The 19,973-nt window shown below is 50.7% G+C and overlaps 6 protein-coding genes across 6 annotated transcripts; 1 reads left to right on the forward strand and 5 right to left on the reverse strand.

The window, feature by feature from the left end:
• Positions 1-353: 353 nt before the first annotated feature.
• hir1 (putative histone transcription regulator Hir1) lies at positions 354-4,551 on the reverse strand. The gene is made up of 5 exons (XM_026776670.1): positions 4,182-4,551; positions 3,946-4,020; positions 3,637-3,858; positions 816-3,566; positions 354-764 (listed from the first exon to the last, which is right to left on the reverse strand). The coding sequence occupies exons 1-5, from the start codon at positions 4,216-4,218 to the stop codon at positions 667-669; spliced, it is 3,183 nt and encodes a 1,060-aa protein (XP_026622342.1). The 5' UTR covers positions 4,219-4,551; the 3' UTR covers positions 354-666.
• Positions 4,552-4,745: 194 nt separating this feature from the next.
• Positions 4,746-6,528, reverse strand: BDQ94DRAFT_84472 (SPFH domain-containing protein). The gene is made up of 2 exons (XM_026776671.1): positions 5,988-6,528; positions 4,746-5,884 (listed from the first exon to the last, which is right to left on the reverse strand). The coding sequence occupies exons 1-2, from the start codon at positions 6,476-6,478 to the stop codon at positions 5,065-5,067; spliced, it is 1,311 nt and encodes a 436-aa protein (XP_026622343.1). The 5' UTR covers positions 6,479-6,528; the 3' UTR covers positions 4,746-5,064.
• A 1,385-nt stretch (positions 6,529-7,913) lies between these two features.
• On the reverse strand, positions 7,914-11,177 carry BDQ94DRAFT_84499 (La domain family). Its single transcript, XM_026776672.1, has 3 exons — positions 8,417-11,177; positions 8,181-8,249; positions 7,914-8,127 (listed from the first exon to the last, which is right to left on the reverse strand). Exons 1-2 carry the CDS (start codon positions 10,652-10,654, stop codon positions 8,238-8,240), a joined length of 2,250 nt encoding a protein of 749 aa, XP_026622344.1. The 5' UTR covers positions 10,655-11,177; the 3' UTR covers positions 7,914-8,127; positions 8,181-8,237.
• A 1,273-nt stretch (positions 11,178-12,450) lies between these two features.
• BDQ94DRAFT_84507 (uncharacterized protein) lies at positions 12,451-12,972 on the forward strand. Its single transcript, XM_026776673.1, has one exon. It carries the CDS (start codon positions 12,552-12,554, stop codon positions 12,915-12,917), a length of 366 nt encoding a protein of 121 aa, XP_026622345.1. The 5' UTR covers positions 12,451-12,551; the 3' UTR covers positions 12,918-12,972.
• A 2,847-nt stretch (positions 12,973-15,819) lies between these two features.
• BDQ94DRAFT_173845 (nitrogen permease regulator 3 family protein) lies at positions 15,820-18,370 on the reverse strand (the record flags this gene model as incomplete). The annotated part of the gene is made up of 2 exons (XM_026772229.1): positions 15,820-17,162; positions 17,218-18,370. 2 exons carry the CDS (start codon positions 18,368-18,370, stop codon positions 15,820-15,822), a joined length of 2,496 nt encoding a protein of 831 aa, XP_026622346.1.
• A 171-nt stretch (positions 18,371-18,541) lies between these two features.
• Positions 18,542-19,494, reverse strand: BDQ94DRAFT_150530 (coiled-coil-helix-coiled-coil-helix domain-containing protein). Its single transcript, XM_026767601.1, has 4 exons — positions 19,344-19,494; positions 19,216-19,250; positions 18,957-19,071; positions 18,542-18,891 (listed from the first exon to the last, which is right to left on the reverse strand). The coding sequence occupies exons 1-4, from the start codon at positions 19,391-19,393 to the stop codon at positions 18,789-18,791; spliced, it is 303 nt and encodes a 100-aa protein (XP_026622347.1). The 5' UTR covers positions 19,394-19,494; the 3' UTR covers positions 18,542-18,788.
• Positions 19,495-19,973: the final 479 nt, after the last annotated feature.

Genomic DNA, 19,973 nt, shown 5'->3' on the forward strand with positions numbered 1-19,973 from the left:
CCAAAGAGACTTTCGTTCTCTACTGCTTTCCGCCGCCCATGACGACTTGACTGACTGGCGCGTGTTTTCTTCGCTAAATCGGTTTGTGCCTTTTTTTTCACGCTCACCGCCCACGTGAGAGCCCTGCCCTGGTATCGATGCCTCGGATATGAGGCAGTCCACGCCTTGGAAGTAACTACCTATATCTTCAGCAGATACTAGACTTGATGACTCTTGAAATTCGGTAAACATTGCAATTACCGTATGTTTCAATGCGCCATACAATACCACTCTTTTTGTCTGACAGTGGTGTATTTCTCATGGAGGTATGACTCCTGTGGATTGGCAGTAATAGCAGCGAGACCCTAATATATAGTATGAAGAGTGCTGAAAAATAAATGGTATTCGCATCGCACCCATCTCCAGTGTAACCAAGCAACGATGATATCGATGACGGAAGAAAAGCAGGAGACACCATCAAATACACAGGCATCACCCAACATAAAATGATATAATACAGAAACAACACACAGTGTGCAAAGTAGCAGCGCAAGTATGAGATGAATGCCCTCCGAATCCCAACCCGTAAGCCCAGTCATGCCAGACTAGTATAAACTATTCAGTACCCAGTCAACGCCAGCATAACGCCAAGCAAACAATCGAACATGTTAACCCAACCCCACCGACTTAGGTTTCCATGGCATCTCCAGCCTCGGACTCGTTGTCCACAACGCCCAGCAGTTTCGCATAAGGGACCGTCACACGTTGGAGGTCACGATGTTTGCCTATATCACATTAGTTATAATATAATCACACCCAGGACGAAGACGACATACCAAGAGCAAGAATCACCTCCTTCAACAACACCTCCCGTGGCCAGCCACAGAGGGTCTCGGAGCTTTCGCGCCAATTCCGGTCGTCCTGCTCGTTATCTTGTAACCGGCGGATCGCGTCTGCATCCTCCTCTTCGAATAGCCCGCCAATCAATCCCTTCAGAAGCTCCTCGACCTTCATCTTCAGCCCCTCTGCTCCAATCCGCTTCGCGTACATGGACAGATAAAGCCGGAACTCTTCCTTAGCGCCCAAGGACAACGCAGCGGCAAGGCGATTCTCAAGGTGAGCGATGGAGACGCTGGACTCAAAGCTCTCATACCCTTCCCGCGACAGTAGCACCTTGATCAGTCTCTGAAGGAAGTAGGCACGTCCACGCAGCAGCGTCTCATTTGTGGTGTTGCGCTCCAGGAATGGAACAATTCCGGCCGATACTGCTGCCTTGGCATCTTTGTCCTGCGAGTCCGTCGACTGGAGATTGCCCACAGGCGCTTCCGTGGTGTTCCAGTACTGACTGCCAACGGCCCACCATGATTCCGAGATCCGCTGCCAGGTGTACATGGACGGCGAATAAGAATACCCCTCACCATTGGACAAGGCAACCACCACGCGACCTTCGGAGTTGATTCGGGCGTTTGTGATGGCGGGCGCAGCGCTAGGGTGTGCGCCCAACGTGTGAACGGCAGCGTCAAGAACTGGCTGCAGAGAAATAGGTGGATGTGGAGATGAAAGATGTTTCACATTCCAGACATAGCACATGCCCACAGCTGAGATGCAGAGAATCCAAGGACCATTGCACTCCAGAATCACTGGCTGTGCCTCGAGAACCAGAGCGCTCACCAGCCGACGCCCAGCCGGCGTCCAGATGTATACCGAACCGTCTTCGCAAGCTGCAGCCCACATGCTCAAATTACCTGTTACCAGAAGAACAGTGCGCGGGAGAAAGTCCTGCCACAGGGGCTGCTCGCCACGGAAAAGCGTGAGCCGCACTGGCTCCCGATCGACCGCACGCCCCGTCAAGCTGGCCGGTGATGGATTGCGTGCTTCGAAAACTACGTCAACTCGCGACTTGTTGGTTTCTCCCGACGCATTGGGCTCTGTCGGTTTCCCAGTTGGATCGATGGCTCGTACTATCTGACTGCGGACCTTGGGTACCGCCAATCGAAGCTGACTGATTGCCATGCAAGGATTCATAACAGCTGGTCGAATGAACTCTGGCGTTTGCTGCTGACCTGTGGGAGCAGGCTGCGGTTGTGCAGGAAGTAGGCCGTCGGGCGTGCTTGCCAGAATGGGGGTGGCTCCGTTTTGGCTGGCCAGCGCCACGCGCTTTTCAACATGTCCATCGTCATCGCCCTCTAGCTGAGCGAGTTTGCGCTTGTTTCCAAAAAGCAGTGCTGCTAGACCACCCTTGGGTAAACCATCGAAAGGCTTGGAGAGGTCCACGATCGATTGCGGTGTGTCGGCCTTGACTTGGCTACTGACCGACGCCATTAGTCGAGCTTGTGGAAGAGAAGATTCGGCCGCTCCAGCACCCGATACCAAAAGGGGGGCGATTCGTTTCTTTCCATCCTTCGTATACGTTGGACGCTGCTTCAGCCTCTCGAGTTTCGCCTGGTACGGATCGGGCTTCTCCGGCTCCTGTGCTGCGGGTGTGCCTGCGGTTCCGTTCGGCTGAGACTTTTGTGTATCCGGTGTAGGAGACGGCGCTGGAGCTGGCGTTACACCATTTGATGCCCCTGAGCCAGGCTTTCCATTGACCTTGCTGTCTGCCGCCGCATGATCGTCACCCATCAAAGCGCCCATGCGGCCTTCGACTCCCTTGATCTCTCCAGCTTTACTCTTCTCCTCAAGAAGCAACCCGTCCGTAGTCTCGGTGATGCCGGCGCCCTTGCGGTTCGTGCCAAACTTGGTAAGCGATCTCTCATTCTCCTCCATCTCCATCGCATAGCCTAGATCCCCATCTTCAAACCGTACTGCGAGGATGGTACCGTCGAGAGCGGTTGCATACAGGCATTTGCCATCCGGACTCCATGCCAGGTCGGAAATGGACTTGGCAGCCAATTCTTGGGCAACCACGATAGGTCTCGGGTTACTGGTGATCCAAATGCTGAGTGACTTGTCACCGCCTGCGCATGCAATAACCGTAACCGAGTTGTGAACCGCATGTCCTTGGCTATCCACCGTCGGTTTGGTGATCGGTTGGGGTGAGTACAACCGCGGAGAGAAAGCGCAGACTTCTACCGGTGCCTCATGCCCAATGAGATTGATATCGCCATCCCACGAACCCCGGTTGATGATCGCAACCGAGCTGACAGGACCATTCACTGCATTGGCCGCTGCGATGTGCATACCATCCGGAGACCAGGAGCACCGGCGGAAGTAGGCCGTCAGCGGGGAGTTGGAGAACGGCGCGGAGATGGTCTGCTCAAGGATGAAGTTGTTCATTTGGTCATGAGCGCTGGAATTCGGGGCAGGAGACGTAAAGCGGAAGATCCGAACAGTACGATCGTCGCTGGCCGTAGCAAAGTACTTATTTGCCGGATCAAATGTAATGCCCTTAACGTGACTCTGATGAATAGAAAGGGTCTTGAGCTTCTCAAACGTCGTCCCCGACCACACGACAACCTTCGAATCCAACCCAACCGAAACCAATATCGAAGAATCGTATGACCACCCTAAATCCTGAACATCATTATCATGGCCGATCAATCTCCGAATCGTGCGCCAGTTCTCCACAGGAGGTGCCTCGTTCGACCCTAAACAGAGCAAAATCATCAGTCACCATGACCCCAAACCTACAACGAACAAGCCACAAGCATCACCTACCAAAGGTCGACGCATGGGACGGCGGATTGGCGTCCAATGTATAAATGCACACAATCTTGTCGTCCGCTCCCGAGGCGAGATATTTCCCATTTGGCGAAAACCGCACCGTGTGTATCGTTCCAGAGTGGTTGCTCATCGATGCCAGCTGCTTCGGCTTACTGGCATTTTCCGGGTCGTCGGTGTTGCAGATAGCCTCTGTCGACCATATCCGAACGTATCCATCTGTATCGTACATACATTTCCTATCAATCAACCATTCCAAGGGGCAAAACCGCAGGTAGATAAAAGGGAAATGAATCCGGAACTGACCTCCAGCTGCTGTCACCAAGCGACTCCCATCGGGGGATACATCGCAACTATAAACCTCGAAATCCTTCCGTTCGCCTGTATAACAAGAAAAGGGAAAGATGTTAGCTGATGAACACTTGACTGTAGAAAGAGAGAAAGGAGGATTGCAGGGAATTCAGGACGATATCCTCAACAACACATTCATTTATCGTCCGGCAGAATTCCGAAAGGGAGGAGGGAGGAAAGGAAAACATTACCCCCATGTGTCAGCCAAACGGGCTTAATGATATGCATGGCGGAAACACCGTCGATGCCCTTTGTTGTAAATGAATCCTCCTCTTTCTATCTCTCTCTCTGTGTGTGTAGGTGCTTGTCCGGAATCGGTGATTTCACTGGCAAAGTGGGTGTGGTGTGTGCCTGATAGTAGTGTAGTTGCTGGTGCTAATTTGAGGATTAACTTATTTGTACCATCGCAAAGAAGCTTTGTTCTTCCTAGCTCATCGGGTAACGGGGCCCGTCCGATCGCGAGTAAATCGATGAGACGCAGAAGAGGAGCCCGTGGGGAAGGCAGACGAAGAAAGGGATCGGGAGGGTTTCAGCGCAAGGAAAACGGGCGATGAGATGGCGCGCCTTGGGTTCAATGAATGAAAGTCGCGATCCCCAGGATGGGCGGCGCGGGAGGCGGTGGCCCGAGCTTCTGCCGCCGATCCCAGGCTCTAAAGTTAAGGGTTAAAGTAGATGAGGAAGTAATTATTGGAGGGGTATCGGAGATTACCCATCCAGAATGAATATCTACTGCCGTCTACGATTGAGAAGGAAAGGTCCCTTGAATCCACTTTTGTCTACTGTACATGATCCAGACACAGACTGACACCCGTTTCGCCAACTGCTGTAAGTTGATGCACGCGCTCAACACCCGGTAGCCGTAGCTCTCATTCGAGTAGAACTCCCGAAGCATCATGCATCAGTACCTGACAGGGCACATAGGGCGATAGAGATACAAAATGGGCAGAATAATGGGCGATTCATCCAGAAAATTCGTAATCGGTGATTATAAAGAGGCAACCGCAAAGGGAGATGGGTCAATCATAGTCAAACAACAAGGCTAAGAAAAGCTAGAAGAACATGGATGCCGCTTGTTCATTGGTGTCTCTGTTGGCTAACCTGGTCAAATCCTTCTAGAACATCCTGAACGGCATCAGGAGTCTTGTGTTCCTTCTCCGCATCGACGTTGTCGTACTCCGGTGTCTGCTCCGACTTGGGGCTGTTGGAAGTGGTCTCCGTCTGAACCGGCTCCTGGACTCCCAGAGACTTCGCTGCGATGGTCTTGGCCTGGCTCTCATTGATCTTGCCGTACACAGCCATGGCATTGGCAATCATGCCACCCATGTCGCCAACGTTACCGGGAACGACCACGGCAGTACCCTCCTTGGCAAGGTTGGAGAAGGCCTCAACGTACTTCTCGGCGACGCTCAGGCTGACGGCGCCGTGAGCATTGTCCTTGCCAGCCTCGATCGCCTGAGCAACGGCGTCAATGCCTCTGGCGGTCGCCTTGGCCTTCAGCAGGATGGCCTCGGCTTCACCCGCAGCACGGTTGATCTGTTCGGTCCGCATAGCCTCGGAAGCCAGGATAACGGACTGCTTCCGACCCTCAGCAATGTTGATTGCGCTCTGTCGCTGACCTTCGGACTCGAGAATCTCCGCGCGCTTCGACCGCTCTGCCGTCACCTGGCGGTGCATGGCCGCAACGACACCTTCGGGAGCGTGGATATCCCTAATTTCGTACCGCAGACACACAACACCCCAATCGCGCGCGGCCTCGTTGATGGCCTGTGTGATGTTGGTATTTAACGTGGCGCGCTCCTTCAGAACGTGATCCAGGGTAAGTTGGCCGATTTCCGAACGCATAGTCGTCTGCGCAAGTTGAGAAATGGCATATTCGGCATCCTCCACTCCGTAACTGAAGCCCGAAGGATCGCATGGTCAGTCTGTGTCCAACAATCGAAAGAAAAGATCCCCCTTCCAGGACTCTCTGCGCAACAACTGTCCCGTGTCGCACTCACCTGGCTTTATACGCGTCAAAGACCCTCGTGTATAACACACCATCCAACTCCAAGGTTACATTGTCGGCCGTGATGGCATTCTGACTGGGTATCTCGATAGCCGACTCCTTCAAGCTCTTAACATAGGCAATCCGGTCCAGGAATGGGATCAAAATGGCGAGACCGGGTTCTAGAATCCGATGGAACTTGCCCATCCGCTCGACAATCCATGCTGTCTGTTGGGGGACGAAGCGAACAACGGTGTTGACAGGAAGGGAAGTGCGATTGGAGAAGTACGTAGGTGGTGCACTGGACGAGGCCCCAGAGCCTAGGGGCAGAAATGATGTCTCTGGTGCAAGTCTCCGAGGGGTGTTGGAAGCATTTCTCCGTCGAATGCGGTTGAGAGGGTATGTAGTTGGGAGAGCAGCGCCGGCAATGCGAGGGCTGGAGAGAAGGGATCGGCTATTTGAGGGCCGAATAAGCCTCATTGTCTGTCGGGAGGCCACATCCATTGTGGTAGACAAGAATCTGAGAGGGGATGGAGAAAAGGATTGAACTGGCCTGACCGGAGACACTGGAGAAGCTCGGAGTGAAGCTCAAGCCGCTCGGGTGAAGCTGGCTGGCCGCTCCGGTTTCCGCCTCAGGCATTGAATGCTGAATCAGCGACTCCAAGATGCGGACCCTGCAGCTCTACCCCATACTTCATGCTTCATAGATAACTATCTATCTACTGCCTGATCTTAAGGAGAATGATCGCCTTGAAGTACCTCATGCGAAACTAAGATAGATCATGATAAAGTTATACATATTAGAATTGCATCCTGTAAGTTCACAAGTCGAAGGCAAAGACTCCTAAGCTATAATGCATTTGATCCTGTTTTGCGTTACCTCGGACTACTCGTCACATCCTCGCCCAACTAATAGATTACTCATAATGTAATGTGCAAAAGTCTCGTCAGATGAAACCACCGGCATGCAAAAAGCAAAGAAAGATAGAATGTCAGCAAGGCGTCACCCTTCAAGCCCAGAGTAACCAGACCAAGTCAGTAGAGATGCTTATATCAAGTCCTCGTAGCCATGCGAGCAAAATCATTCATTGTAACTGGCCGAGCATCTCCCTCACCGTCTGGGGACGAACAGTCCGAGTGAATTTGGGTGAAGGAAGTTGAAGATGAAGAAGAAAAACGAGCTGCTTATCCTTTTTGGGTTTTTCTGGTTCCATTCGTACTAAACATCGACACAAGAAGGGTAAACAATACCACGGTATTAAAAAGCAAATAACCCGGATGAACATTCTATGGTCGTGGAAAGAATTTCAGCCCGGCGTACCTCAAAGCAAGCATCAAGAGCAGATAAACACTGCCCAGTAAAACATGCCCGGACTCCAGAAATTTTCGAAACCTCCCATGACTGAAATGAAAAAATGCGAAGGAAACATGAAAAAAAAGATATGCCGAGACCTTCCATGTGCATGAATGTTCCACTTCAATGGACACATGTCGGCGAAGAAAGAAGATAAATGCAAGTCATGAGCACAAAAAGCAACAATAGTAACATAGATGATGGAGGAGACAGGTCGAGCGGAAATGGAAGAGTGATAGAGAACGAAAACAAACGACATAATTACTTTTTCAGCTCGGCTCTCAGGCTAGCATCCCAAGTGCGGTCCTTTGGTGCCCCCGGGTTCGGACAGGGACTTCGTCATAGCGAACAGGGTCCGAGACAGCCTAAGCGTAGCTCGGGTATCAAGAGGATCGCCTTTCCTCAGTTCATTGAAAACCGATGAGCTTTCTCATATCCCTGTCGCTCGTCAAAAGTTGCCGCAAAAGGTGAAGACTGCAGAAGCCGCCGCTGACGTTTCGTGCAAATAAATCATCAAACGCTAGACTCTTAAATTCATTGTACATTTGTGCATTGAAATTTTGGACCAAGAAACGTGACCAGATTTGGTACAGAACATCCATTCCACGGTCACCGTCTTGGGTTGCCGTTTCGAAAATCGCTTATCGAGTGCTCGTAATCGAAGCGTGTAGAAGTCGTCGAAAATAAGGAAAGAGACAGATTAGTGAAACGTTCTTCTCGAATCCAGGTTATCTTGAGCTTTCGCAATCTGACATATGAGCAGCCTATTGGTTCAGGCCTCGCATATTTCATGATTAGACTGCCAAGGAGTCAGTGGTGTTCGCCGAAGAACTCATTTCAGTCATTGCACACCTGAAAGGACAGTTGCTGGGATCCCGAGAACAAAGGAGAATTCAACAATGCACCAAATTATTCAGCCTGCTGTTTAGAAACGTTAACAGATGCCTCGTACAAGTTTGGGAACAGGATTGAAGAATTTCGACTGCCAGATGCGTTGTGCAAAATTGGGCACAAACAGCACGGCCGTCGTTCATCAAAAGTAGCAACGAAGAAGGGGACAAAGTCGACCATCACAGGGGATTTCGTACATTTGTGATTTCAGTTTGGCCATTCTGAGGGCCAGCAGGCGAAAACTCCGGAGCAGTAGACGATAGCGACGTCTTGGGACCGTGGAAATCAGCGGTACCGTTAAGGACTTGTCCATTGACAGCCCCATCAACGTAGACGTCTTCAGGCTTCGAAGAACTGCTAGGAGAAGGACCGTCATTCTGGGCAGAAGGGTCACGCTGGTCCATAGGGAGAACCCATTGCTCCCACTTGTCTCTCGGCCGCAGACGGTCCAGCCCATCTTCAGCTTGAACATACTCGACGCTCCTCAGCTGGCGAGCAACATGGCGCAAAAGCTCGAAGTCTTCGGTCAAGCTCTTGACGCGCTTGAAGTTAGCAATGAAAGCCAGCCCAACATAGCCCTGGGAGTCCATATGTTTGCGGAGGAAAAGATCCTTGCACAAGTTATCCACGGAGAAGTAGTACTCGACCTGCATCGAGATCATGCCAATCTGGGAGTAAGGGTCGTAGTACTGGCCATAGGGATATGCGGTCATCGGCCCAGCATGCATGGGCTGGTAGCCGTACATCGTGTTGATATCACCAGGGTAGGGGTAGACACCATACATGGCAGTGGAATTCGGCAGGGAAGGCGACCTGATGTTCATTCTGTGTCCTCCAGAACCATTGACAGGGCCATGTTGTTGCGACCTCTGGCGATCGTTGAAGCCAAACTTGGGGTGCATGAAATTGTGGTGCGACATGTGGTTGTTGGGGAAGTGAGCGTTCTGAGCACCGTTGAAGCCAGCATGGCCTCCACGGCCTCCCCGATGTCCGCCTCGTCCCCGTTCGGGACGCGACTCACGAGGGAAGTCCTTCTCCTTGCGCTCGCGATCGGCGTGGAAGCTAGCGAAATCTGCCGACTTGGGGCCATTCTCGAAGCGACGGTCCTGGCGAGGACCAGCCTGGGAATCCACAGAAAGCTGAGGGTTACGAGCGCCATGCTCGCCACCCTTGTGGCCTGCATCATGGCCCTTCGCGAACTGCTTGGCATGGTGGCGGGGGTAAGTGTCCGCCCCGTTGGCGTTTCTTCCGGCCGGTGCTCCATTTGCATTCTCTCCCTTGGGCCCGCGGTTGCGGTCCGCTGCCTGGTGTTTACGCGCATCTGGCAGTCCAGCGTCAGCGCTGTTAGAGCGCCTTGACTGGGCGGGAAGCGAGTTGGCGCGACCGGAGTTCTGCTCGTTTCTTCCTCTGTCAGCAGAGGTGGCCTGCTTTGGCGTAGAGCCCTGCGCAGCCTGGCCGGAAGCCTTATCAGCACCGGCTCCAGCACCATGTGTTCCGTTGCGGGAGTTTTCGCGTCCACCGCGGGCAGCCCTTCCGCCTCTACGAGCAGAGGGAAGAGGGGTGTTGAACACAGCGGTAGGAACGTAAGGAACGGGCATCCACTTCTCCTTGCCGTGAGGGCGGATGACAGGGCTCTTCTCAGTCTTCTCGGACTTCTCCTGAGCCTTCTTCTTCTCTTCACCCTGAGCAACCTGGGGTGTGGGCCAGAGGCTCTCGTCTCCAACAGGAGGGATGCTGGCGCCGTCATCACGTGCCTTATTTCCGTCAGCCTTCTTCCGGTCCTTGGCGCCATCCGAAGGAACGTCAGATCCCTTCTTCTTGGAGGCCGGTTTCGACTCGGCTTGGTGGTCACCAGACACTGAGGAAGCGGCAGATGCAGTCTTCGAGGTGCCCGTCTTGGAGGCAGGCTTCAATGCGGCAACGGCCTTGGCCTTGGCCTCCTGCGCCTCTTTCCGCTGCTGCCAAATGTTCACGGAAGGGAGCGGGGCAGCCTTCAGTTCCTTAGCAGGCACAGCCTTTTCCTTCTCAGCGTTCTTGTCCTTCGTGCTGTCTGCTCCAGTATTCGTCTTCTCGGTACCCGAGGCTTGGGACTTGTTGTCCCAAGTAGATTCCGAAGTACCGTTGGGAGTATCTGTTCCGTCCTCATCCTTGGGGACAGATGACGTGGAAGAGTTGCCATCACTTGATGCTTCAGAAGCGTTGGCCTTGGTAGCTGTAGATTCGACTTCCTTCTCGATAGTGTGGGTCACCTCAGTTTCCTGGGCTGTTTCGGCCTTGGAAGGCACGGCATCTGCATTCGTCTGCGAGCTAGAGTCCACACTCTGCTCCTCCGGCTTCGAACCCGCTTGGGTCTGCTCTTCCGGTGATGTTTTTGCTGGGGACTGCGCGGGGGCAATGCCCTTTGCTGCTTGAGCGTAAGAAAATGAAGCGGCCATTTTCGATACGTGGGAAATAAACGCGGTCTATGAAGCCCGTTCTAGTGAAGAAAAGAGAAAAGCGAAGAAGTCAGTTCTGCCAGAGAACAGATACCTCCGCGATAAGCTGTCAACCGTAGTTTGGTTGGAATAACTCCAACAACGATGGCAATCAGAAAAAGCCTGTTGCCCTTGAGCAACCCCACCAAACGCAATTTCCCGACACGGAATTATTGAACCTATTCGGTAGCGGACAGCTGAACTGACGTTTGTCCAATCGATTAAAGACGCGGTCGATAGTACGAAGTGTAGCGTAACAACAGATGTAGTCGAAAGATCCCTTGACTAATGTTGAAACCTAGCACACAAATCGCATCCAAAATGCTTTCGCACGGCACAATTTATGTCCAGATCCGCTAAACGGCGAAGGAGGAAGGGCCAACAGGAGTCGATGTGGAAATCGTGAGACGAGATCGCTTCGGTAGGAAGGCGTCCAAAGGAGGTTTCTAACCGATTCGCTCGATGTGCTTGCTGTAAGACTGGCTACAAAAAGCACTCGCGGTGTGCGGTTATGATATTCGGGCCGTCGGAGAATCCAACTGCGCTGCCTCTTGGCTTGGTGTCGTATCGACGATCACGTAAAGAATCGATATACGCTGTCGTTTGCGAGAGAACTCGTTAACCTTGCACCTTTGAAAGTGTTATAAAGCGTAAACGAGGCGCGACTTGCACGTGGCAACAACCGCTACTGAACTTGGTGGGTTTTTAGATTTGCCAGGTACGGAAGGGCAAGAGGGAAAAAAAATGTAAGGAGCTGCGACGGAAAAAAGTTCGAGGCAGGACCCGTGCGGAGAAAACAAAAAATAGGCTGAGCAAGAAGAAAGTGATCAACGATCAAATTAACTTGTCAACGAAGAGAGAAATGGGCAGGAAAAAGAAAAGTAAAGTAGATGGGTGGTCCCGCTGAATACAAGGATACCTCTGTCTGTGTGTGAAGGAGGATCTCGGGGAACGGAAAAAAAGGCGCACTGCAGAAATGGAGCACCACCTCACTATAGCAACACAGGTCACGGGTAACCGACGGAGGGAACCACAGGGAGGGACAGAATCCCAAAATGTTGGAACAGTGAAGAGGGGAGGGGGGAAAAGAGAAGAGGGGGGGTTAAAGGGGAGAAGCAAGAAGGAAGAGAGAGAGGAGAGAGAGAGAGAGGAAGGGTAGAGACTGTGTGTGTAAGAGAACGAAAAATAATAATGGAATAATCACTTACAGGCCGGAGGGACGTGGAAAAGCCGAAGAAGGCAGGCAAGAAAAGTAAGTACTAGTCAGAATTGTGGAATCCGCCAACAGAGGGTTAATAAAAAAAAATTGCACGGGAGGTTCGTTCTACTTTCAAGGTACAGTAAAGTAATCGAGTTTTCCGCGTGTAAAAACAGAACTGTCTTGCCAAATAATACGGGTATCAATGGTACCCAGTGTGTACCATAATTCCTACAGTTCCGAAGAGCAGGACGGGCTCTGCTCACACAAGGGCAGAAAGAGGTAAGGGCGTAGAATGGATTAAGTAAAAAATCGCAGAAAAAAGTAGTGAAAATTGTTATTCCTGCCATATACCCACATCGTCGTCTCACGATGTGGTTCGTGGACTCCAGGGTTGTTGTGGGTATGAACCGTCCTTTTACTTGTGCTGGAGGTAAATATTCCGGGTAAAGATCTGGAAGTTGTATGTAAGTACCAGCAGATGAGTTTGAATTGCTAATGAAATTTGCTGAGTTTTGATGGGTATTTTCATTAAATTCTTTGGATCGGAAATACGGCAATCGCAAATAAGAAAGAGGTGGAATTAATCCAATGTAGTATTTTTGTCTCGAGGACTACTACTGTCGGTATCCCTAGATATGATGCCCGCCCATAACTATCATGCGGGCCGTATTATTACCAACAACCAGTGTGGTAGTAAGTATAACAAACGCATTTTCTACCTCCGAACCAGTCTGTCTTGTGGGCAAGGCTTATGAGATTGAAGGTCGGGAGAATGCGTGGGTGGCAGCTTACCACCAGCCAGTCATCCCACTCTTTGACTCCCAGCAAGTCCTTTCCAGCAACCCCTCACTTCCCCTCTATGCCCAAGCCCAAAAAAACCCTTTGACTGGCGACTGTCCTAATTCGGATGTCCCAGCGGCACTAACCGTAATGGTCTCCGGTTTCAATTCGGCTCTCGAAATACACATTCCTCTGTTACCAATCGTCATCCTAAACTCGAACGAGGAAGTAGTCAACTCGTGATGCTTGACACCTGGAAGTCTAATTAACATAATCAGGTCTTGTGAAGACACCAGATACCCTCCGTGGTCGTGGGTAAAGTGACACGACCACAATTCTAGTACCTCGCAGACTCCCCTCGTCTCCGATGCTAACCACTTTGGCTTAAGTCCTCATTTACCGAAAATGCAATGGACTGCAGGTGCGCGCGACTTTGAACCGCTACCTCACTGATGGCGGGGCTCGGAGGGGTTCTGTGATCCATGCATGGATGGGGCTGATGCCATCATCTGGTAGGCCTTTTTCACTGGTTCTGTCAAGGGCTCCGGGCCACTCCATTTTGTCGAGTTGATCCAACCGCGTTGAGAGGAACATGGAGGAGAAGCGAATAATAATACCCAGGAAATATAACGGCAATTACTACGTAGTAGTTTAGGCATGGTTTTAATTTGAACCATACCCACTATGCGTTTAGGCCACGCCCAGGCTACATAGGACGTGGGATGTCCTGGTCCTACAGAGCACAATATCTATAATCACAATGCATAACAAGTGAGCATCCTGCTGCCTTCCCAATGCATCTTCTAGATAAGGGTGTCGGGTTTTGGAAACATCGGTAAGGTGGCTTATCGGTGCTGGAGTGCTAGGACTAGTCAGGTGATCTATCAGCTACGTGCCTGGTTCTGCAATGATTTCTTTGCATCTTAACAACCAATAGCAATACAATCATTGTCTTTTGTTTCAATCTTTATTCCGAGATCGTTCGCTGGTGGAAGGTGTAGGGTGGCTGATTCACTCGCACTTCGAGCTCACAGGCAAGTTGAAAATCTGTTTTCTACGCCGCCAGTAGCTCCAGTAGGAAAATCTCCTCATCGACAATGGTCCCGATCAGATATCAGGTAGATAATTAACTTTATATCAAGTCACAACGCTTGGAAAGTGGGAGACTGAAATGTCTGTCATACTCTTGATTCTGGATTATCACATTCCCCACACAGGCTTCAAAAGTAACAGTCGATCTTAGTGTCCAGGTATGACAATATGCCATTCATATCAGTTCCCAGTATAGTCATGAGACTCGTTCCCCTAAGGCATGCTAAACTTAATATTACTAGCCAGGTGCGACCATACAAACCATATAGTTCAACTACCACCAAGCTCCAGTGAGCCACAGTTCCAACCTGATCTACTGTCAGTGCCCCGACCCACCTGGCTAGACCACAGGAGTAAGCAAAGAAATCTGAATCATGGCAGCTAACACTAAGCCTATGCAAACAGGCATGTAAATCAATGACATTCTTGAAGCTCGGGCATCTAAGTAAGGTTATATCCCATGTCAACCGTGTCAAACAAAGAACATGCTCGCTATGCCAAGCATTGAATACCGGAGAACTATCAATAGACACATGTCGGTGAGCTATGAATGCTAGAAATTAAAATGTTAATCCCACTTTGCCTTCCAAATACTAATCTAATATACCCTCAAGCTTGACAATCCATTAATATTTCACACTCAAAAGGGTACGCATCTACGTACTAGTAAGTTATCCTAGTCTAATCAACTAGACAACCGCAAATCTCCGAAGTTTGCTTCATACCGTATCAACTTCAAACACCACTCTAACCCAATGTAGTCAAGTGGCCTTAAACTCCAATACAATGTGAAGTTAGATCATGCAGCCTGTAAAGGAAAGGACCGACAACACCAACTTTCTCCCAAACAGTACAGTAATTATAAGGACCCTTGAAGCCAATCCAATTAACCACCCGTGCCAAATTACATAACCCTTTGTTTCCCAAACAATTGCAGAGTATACCCAGTACCAGCCATATAGCTAAAGAATAAAAACCTCCGAGATCATTCATCTATAATGGTTACCACTAATAGGCAGGGAACGCAGTAAAATGCAGGGGCATTCCATACCAACCAACAAGGTACGGAGTTTATTGATTGATCTCCTTCTCTCCCTTCCCCAACAAGCCAGCCAGTTAGCCAGCCAGCCAGTCAAGTCTAAGCCATCCGTCCATCTATCCATTCATTTTCCAGTACGGAATTACAATAATGTCCTTTATCCCATGCATGATCCCGCAGCAACAGCAGCACCACCACTGCCGCCGCCGCCAGCCGCGCGCCACACCGTCCTTCTTCAAAGTGAAATAAATAGATAAACAAACATCCATTCCTTTCAACCAAAAGACAACTACTATCCGCAATGACTTATTCACATTACCTATCCAATCACACGACCGACATATTACTTTACAAAACAATTCTCTAAGTACTAACTAATGAATATCAGTGAAGCGGAAGCCAACCTACCTAACCTCGGATACGCCCGGCGCAACCGGACAATTTATGCAACCAACCAATCTCAATAATGGTACTAACTAACTACATAACCTAACAAACTATCGCTTAACAAGTCTCAGCCCCAGGCTGCGGTTCACGTCAATTAGGGCTGAGACGCGCGCGCGCGATCAATAATTATTATTATTTGGTCTCGTGGAAGCATTAAGTTTTTTTTTATTCCCCTCTTTTTCCTTTTTTCGGAATTCCTCGGAGAGCCCAAGGTAGATGAATGGATCCGAGCCGAAAATACAATTGCCAACCATAGGCCGAGATATTTCCTGTTTCCGACGGCGGAGAGTCTTGCATGCTTTGGGTTGCGTTGACGAGAACACTAGTTTACTTTGTGACTGCGCTAAAGTATTTAGTTGGTAGGGGTGGTTCCGTTCCGTCCGTCCGTGTGCCGGGGTGTCATCACGTGCGATGATGCTGGATTGGGAGATATAGTCTTGTTGATTTCGATGTTGTGTATTGTTTTTATGAAGAATTGAATTGTCTTCTATGTGAATGAGCATAGCTGCACATTAGGCTTATGTTATATTTTGATCATATTTGTCGTCCATAAATCATAAGTCGTCTCTACCAATGTCGGACACTAACCAGAACCTGCTCCCTTGGATCCAACTGAATAGATGACTGCTGCCCTGTCACTAATCCTAGGCGCATGAGGATCTGCCATACGAGCTTGCGCTTCAGGCTCTCTCGGACGGGAATCTTCTCGAGCGCGTCATACCCGTTGAAGTATTTGATAAAGGTCGGCCAGTACTTCTTGAGCGATGTCCGGAGTCCCGCGTATTCAAGGTCCCCATCGGGAACGTCGCCCTGAAGTTCGGGGAACCGCGCCATGACCTCACCTAACCATCGGGACTCTAATGGTGATGCACGGTGTGGATAAAGAATGAGCGACGACGTTTTTAAGGAAGTGTTTTGGTCCAGGAGAGAATGAGAGAGGTCGAGCTCGTTGTTCCGTTTATACCGACCTGGCATTGGCGTTTCATCGCCGCTTCCGTTGCTGTCCAGTGATGACGACGAAGATGAACTGGCATCATCAAGGTCCTCCCTTATCTCGGTATCTGACGCCGATCCCCTTTTGCTCAAGTATTTATCAACTTCTTCCTGTCGAAGGGCCGTCTCCACTGCCATCTTGATTTCAGGGCTTATTTTGACTCTTGCAAAGGCTCGCAATTGAGTGACCCAGCCACCTCGTAATAGCCACGCTAAAATGGCGAAGTATGTGTCTTTGTGGTCTTTGCTTGGAATGAAGCTTCCGTATGGTCTGGGCGTTCCGCTCATAGCTGATAGCATCTTTGGGAGACTTGGGAGTGTCGGGAACGCTGCCTGATAAGCCGCTGTGGCTACCTCAAGCTTGCTCAGATCGCAGTTCGGCGATACGATGTAAGTATCTCTTTGATGGAGTGGAGGGATTGCTCGCGCTCTTCTCCAATACACTAGATGGCTAGCCAGCATCTGTATTGTGGAAAGCGGTATGCCGGATGATACAGAGATTTGCGCAAACGACTTCGTTGGCTTCGAGCACCGAATATAATGGGCAAGCGCAGGAGCCAGAGCGCCCCCGGATGCTTCAACGTCTTTGAGAATCGATGCCTCATTGTCCAGCAATAAGAGGGCAAAGTGTTTAGCAAGGACCTGATGGGGCGCGGTGTTCTCATCGGCAGTGGGATCGTCGACCGGAGTGACACTGTCTGCCGTTGTAAGCCAGAGTCCCGGATATGCCTTGTCAGTCGGCCCAGGAAGCCATGGCGTCGAGGTCAAAGGTGGTATCTGGAGTGAGATGGACACGTCTGGACTGAGGGACACTGAGGCAATCTTGGAGGCCGATATGCTGGTGAAAACAGTGCAGATAGCTCTTGCAAGAGAGGACTGGCTGATTAGCTCCGAATAGAGGCTATTCACGGACATTCCTGTTCATCACTCCGTCAGCAACTAAACCTGCGCCACATCGACAGGACCACATACGCTTCTCTTTAGCCTTCTCCTTGATATGTGAGATATGCTGCGCCTCCTTCCAAACATAATCCGTCCGAGCCTGCTCCCACTTCAAAGCCTTCGAGAACTTCTTAATAATATTGTCGTAAATCTCCCTCAACCGCATGGAATACTCCAACAACGGCGGATCCAAAACAAACACGACATTAAACATAGTCATGCAATCCTTATCATCCGGATCCAGTGCCTCACTCAACGTCCTGAACGACCTAACACTAATCATTGACGCCCGCTGACTGTCCGTAGTAGCCATCTGCTTCGGGCTCAACGTCTCCGTCGAGGCAGCAATAAGCTCCGTACCCCGATCAGGCGAATCATCCTCAGTCCCAGCCTCATCACCCTCCCCATCCCCATCCCCATCCCCAGGAGTCTCATTATGCCCCAGCTCCCCTCCCTCCCAAGTAGCCCGAGGCTTCCTCTTCTTCCTCCTCTGCTTCCTCCACGTCCCATCCTCACGCACAAAAACCGGCCACCCCACAAACGCCAAATCATTAATCCCGACCTCAAACCGCCGCTTATGCCACGACCGCGACGGACTCAACAACTTCTCCCACACATCCGCAGGGAGCCCCAACAACGACTCCCACGGTGGTCGGAACGGCCCTGCCTCATCCTCCTGTCTATCCGACGCGGCGCCTGCATCCTCCTCGGCATCGGAATTCGTCCCTCGTTTCCGCATCATCAACCCCCTCCCTGATCCCACTGAGCCTGCACGCTGGGACTCGCCGCCCGGTGAGCCCGATATGGTTGCATCGTCGACGACGCCGAAGTTACTCGACCGTCTTCCTGCCACGGGATGACTGCCTGCGATGTGCGAGGCGTTCTGGGTCGCATTGGCTGGCTGTGTCGCAGTCCCTGTGGTTGCGGGAGCTGCTGCTGTTGCCGTTATTGGTGCCTCGTCCTCATCTTCGCTGGAGGTGGAGCTGCTGTCTTCGCTAGAGCTGGATTCGTTGCTCTTGGAATTCTTGCGTGAAGGTCGGCGCGCTTTGGGCGCCCCTCGGAGTCCGTTCTCGCTGAGCGGGTTGGGCGGGTAGTGGAAGACGAAGCGAGGACCGGCTCGTGAGCGCACTATTAGGATGATTGCTACCAGGCAGGGGTCTGGTGGCCGTGCAATGGACGACATCGGTCGTAGGTTGGTGTTGGGAGTTGGATTGCTGGGAGCATTTGGGTGATTTGGGACGGGCGGAGTGATTTAATCGTTTTGGGGTTGGTGTCCTGGCGGGTCGGCTTCCCCGCATGACATTGCATGGTTACGTCTATTGCTTTAACGCTACGGAGTAGGCAGTTGTCAAGAGTTGTACATATACTAGTTTTTTTCCCCCAATACTTGTTTTGGATTACTCCAAGTGAGTGCACATCAAAGTTAGGTATGATACACATGTTATATACAAAACCGCAATCCCAACGCCGGAAATGGAGAAGTATCTATCCATCCATCATCAATCATAGCACAAGGCACCCTGTTTATACACTAGCCATGCCATCCCACAATATCATACAGCTCCCCAAGCTATCTTGCATATAAGGCAGGCAGGAGGGAATTATTCCTTCTTCTCCGCACCCTCAGCACCCCCACTCGGTGTAGCCTTATCCTTCTCAAAAATCAGACCGAGGTTCTTGAAGTCATCCGGCGCCATTAGATTGCTAGAGGTAAGTCGCAGATAATTAGCCATGACTCCTTCAATAGCATATATAAACCAAGAACATACTGGTCCATCCGACAAGACAGATAAGACTTGGCCAGTTTCCGGCACTCGTCGTCGTTCACACCTCGTCTCGATTTCAGACACTTGAGGTAGTCGGTAATAAGATGCTTGCATTCGCCTGTTCCAGCAGTGGAAGAGTAATGTCAGTTATATGTTTGCGTCGATTGAGTGGATAGAGAAAGCGTTCGCGCAAAAGCTCAACGCTGCCGTTGAGGCGGGATAAGCTGGTTTGCAATTTGGGCGGGAATCACGGGGAATGTACCATCATGATCGAGGGGAAAGCTTCCACGCTCGGGACTGAATCATTGAATAATTGTTAGCTTAATCTGTTCTTCCGGGGCTGTTCACTGTCTGCAGGTATATTCCAAGGCCGGGAAGGGTATAACTCACGGCGTAGGCTTCACGGGGACGGCACCGCCACCGGGAGCTCCGAAACCCATAATGGCTAAATGGGGGTACGGCGAAGATGAGCAATTAAATTGATGACGAATTAATAGATTAACTGGCCCGGTGTGCCCTCCTCTGTATCTGACAATCGCTGGACACGATAGTTGCTGAAAAACGGCACGGCGAGCGGTCCGATAAGAACAAACAGAACAATCGCGACAAACAGTAAGACAAACAGAGCAAACATCTGCTGATCTATGGAGTGTCATGCAATGAGACAAAGTAGTGATACTGGGTTAGCAACGCCATTTTCCCTGTGGAAAAGAGCCAGTAGATTCTATTATGTGCTAAATATACCTCTTTTTTCATACAATTGAGGATGATTTTCTGTCTGTGCTGTAGTAACATAATGCGGGGTACTCAACCGCAAGACGATGCAACAGCAACAACATGCGGAGGTAGAAATGATAGACCAATGGATATAGAGTAGGCGACAATAGCTGCATGGCATCCAGCGCGCTATCCGAGCGCAGCCGCGAATCCAAGTTTGCATGTGCAGAGTCATTGGCCCAACCCCTCATGGATCCAGACAATCCGAGTTTGCATGATATGTCTCTTATATACCAATGACGT

This window comes from Aspergillus welwitschiae (genome assembly GCF_003344945.1).
Source record: "Aspergillus welwitschiae strain CBS 139.54b unplaced genomic scaffold BDQ94scaffold_37, whole genome shotgun sequence".
Classification (NCBI taxonomy): Eukaryota; Fungi; Ascomycota; class Eurotiomycetes; order Eurotiales; family Aspergillaceae; genus Aspergillus; species Aspergillus welwitschiae.

Coding starts and splice junctions, on each gene's coding strand:
- hir1 (XM_026776670.1), bottom strand. CDS start 4,218: ATGCATATCATTAAGCCCGTTTGGCTGACACATGGGG. Junction 3,859..3,945: donor CTTGGTGACAGCAGCTGGAG/GTCAGTTCCGGA, acceptor TGTACGATACAG/ATGGATACGTTCGGATATGG. Junction 3,567..3,636: donor GTCCCATGCGTCGACCTTTG/GTAGGTGATGCT, acceptor TGCTCTGTTTAG/GGTCGAACGAGGCACCTCCT.
- BDQ94DRAFT_84472 (XM_026776671.1), bottom strand. CDS start 6,478: ATGGATGTGGCCTCCCGACAGACAATGAGGCTTATTCGGCCCTCAAAT. Junction 5,885..5,987: donor TTTGACGCGTATAAAGCCAG/GTGAGTGCGACA, acceptor TTCGGGCTTCAG/TTACGGAGTGGAGGATGCCG.
- BDQ94DRAFT_84507 (XM_026776673.1), top strand. CDS start 12,552: ATGCGGGCCGTATTATTACCAACAACCAGTGTGGTAGTAAGTATAACA.
- BDQ94DRAFT_150530 (XM_026767601.1), bottom strand. CDS start 19,393: ATGGGTTTCGGAGCTCCCGGTGGCGGTGCCGTCCCCGTGAAGCCTACG. Junction 19,072..19,215: donor CTTTCCCCTCGATCATGATG/GTACATTCCCCG, acceptor CTGCTGGAACAG/GCGAATGCAAGCATCTTATT. Junction 18,892..18,956: donor CTGTCTTGTCGGATGGACCA/GTATGTTCTTGG, acceptor ACTTACCTCTAG/CAATCTAATGGCGCCGGATG.
- BDQ94DRAFT_84499 (XM_026776672.1), bottom strand. CDS start 10,654: ATGGCCGCTTCATTTTCTTACGCTCAAGCAGCAAAGGGCATTGCCCCC.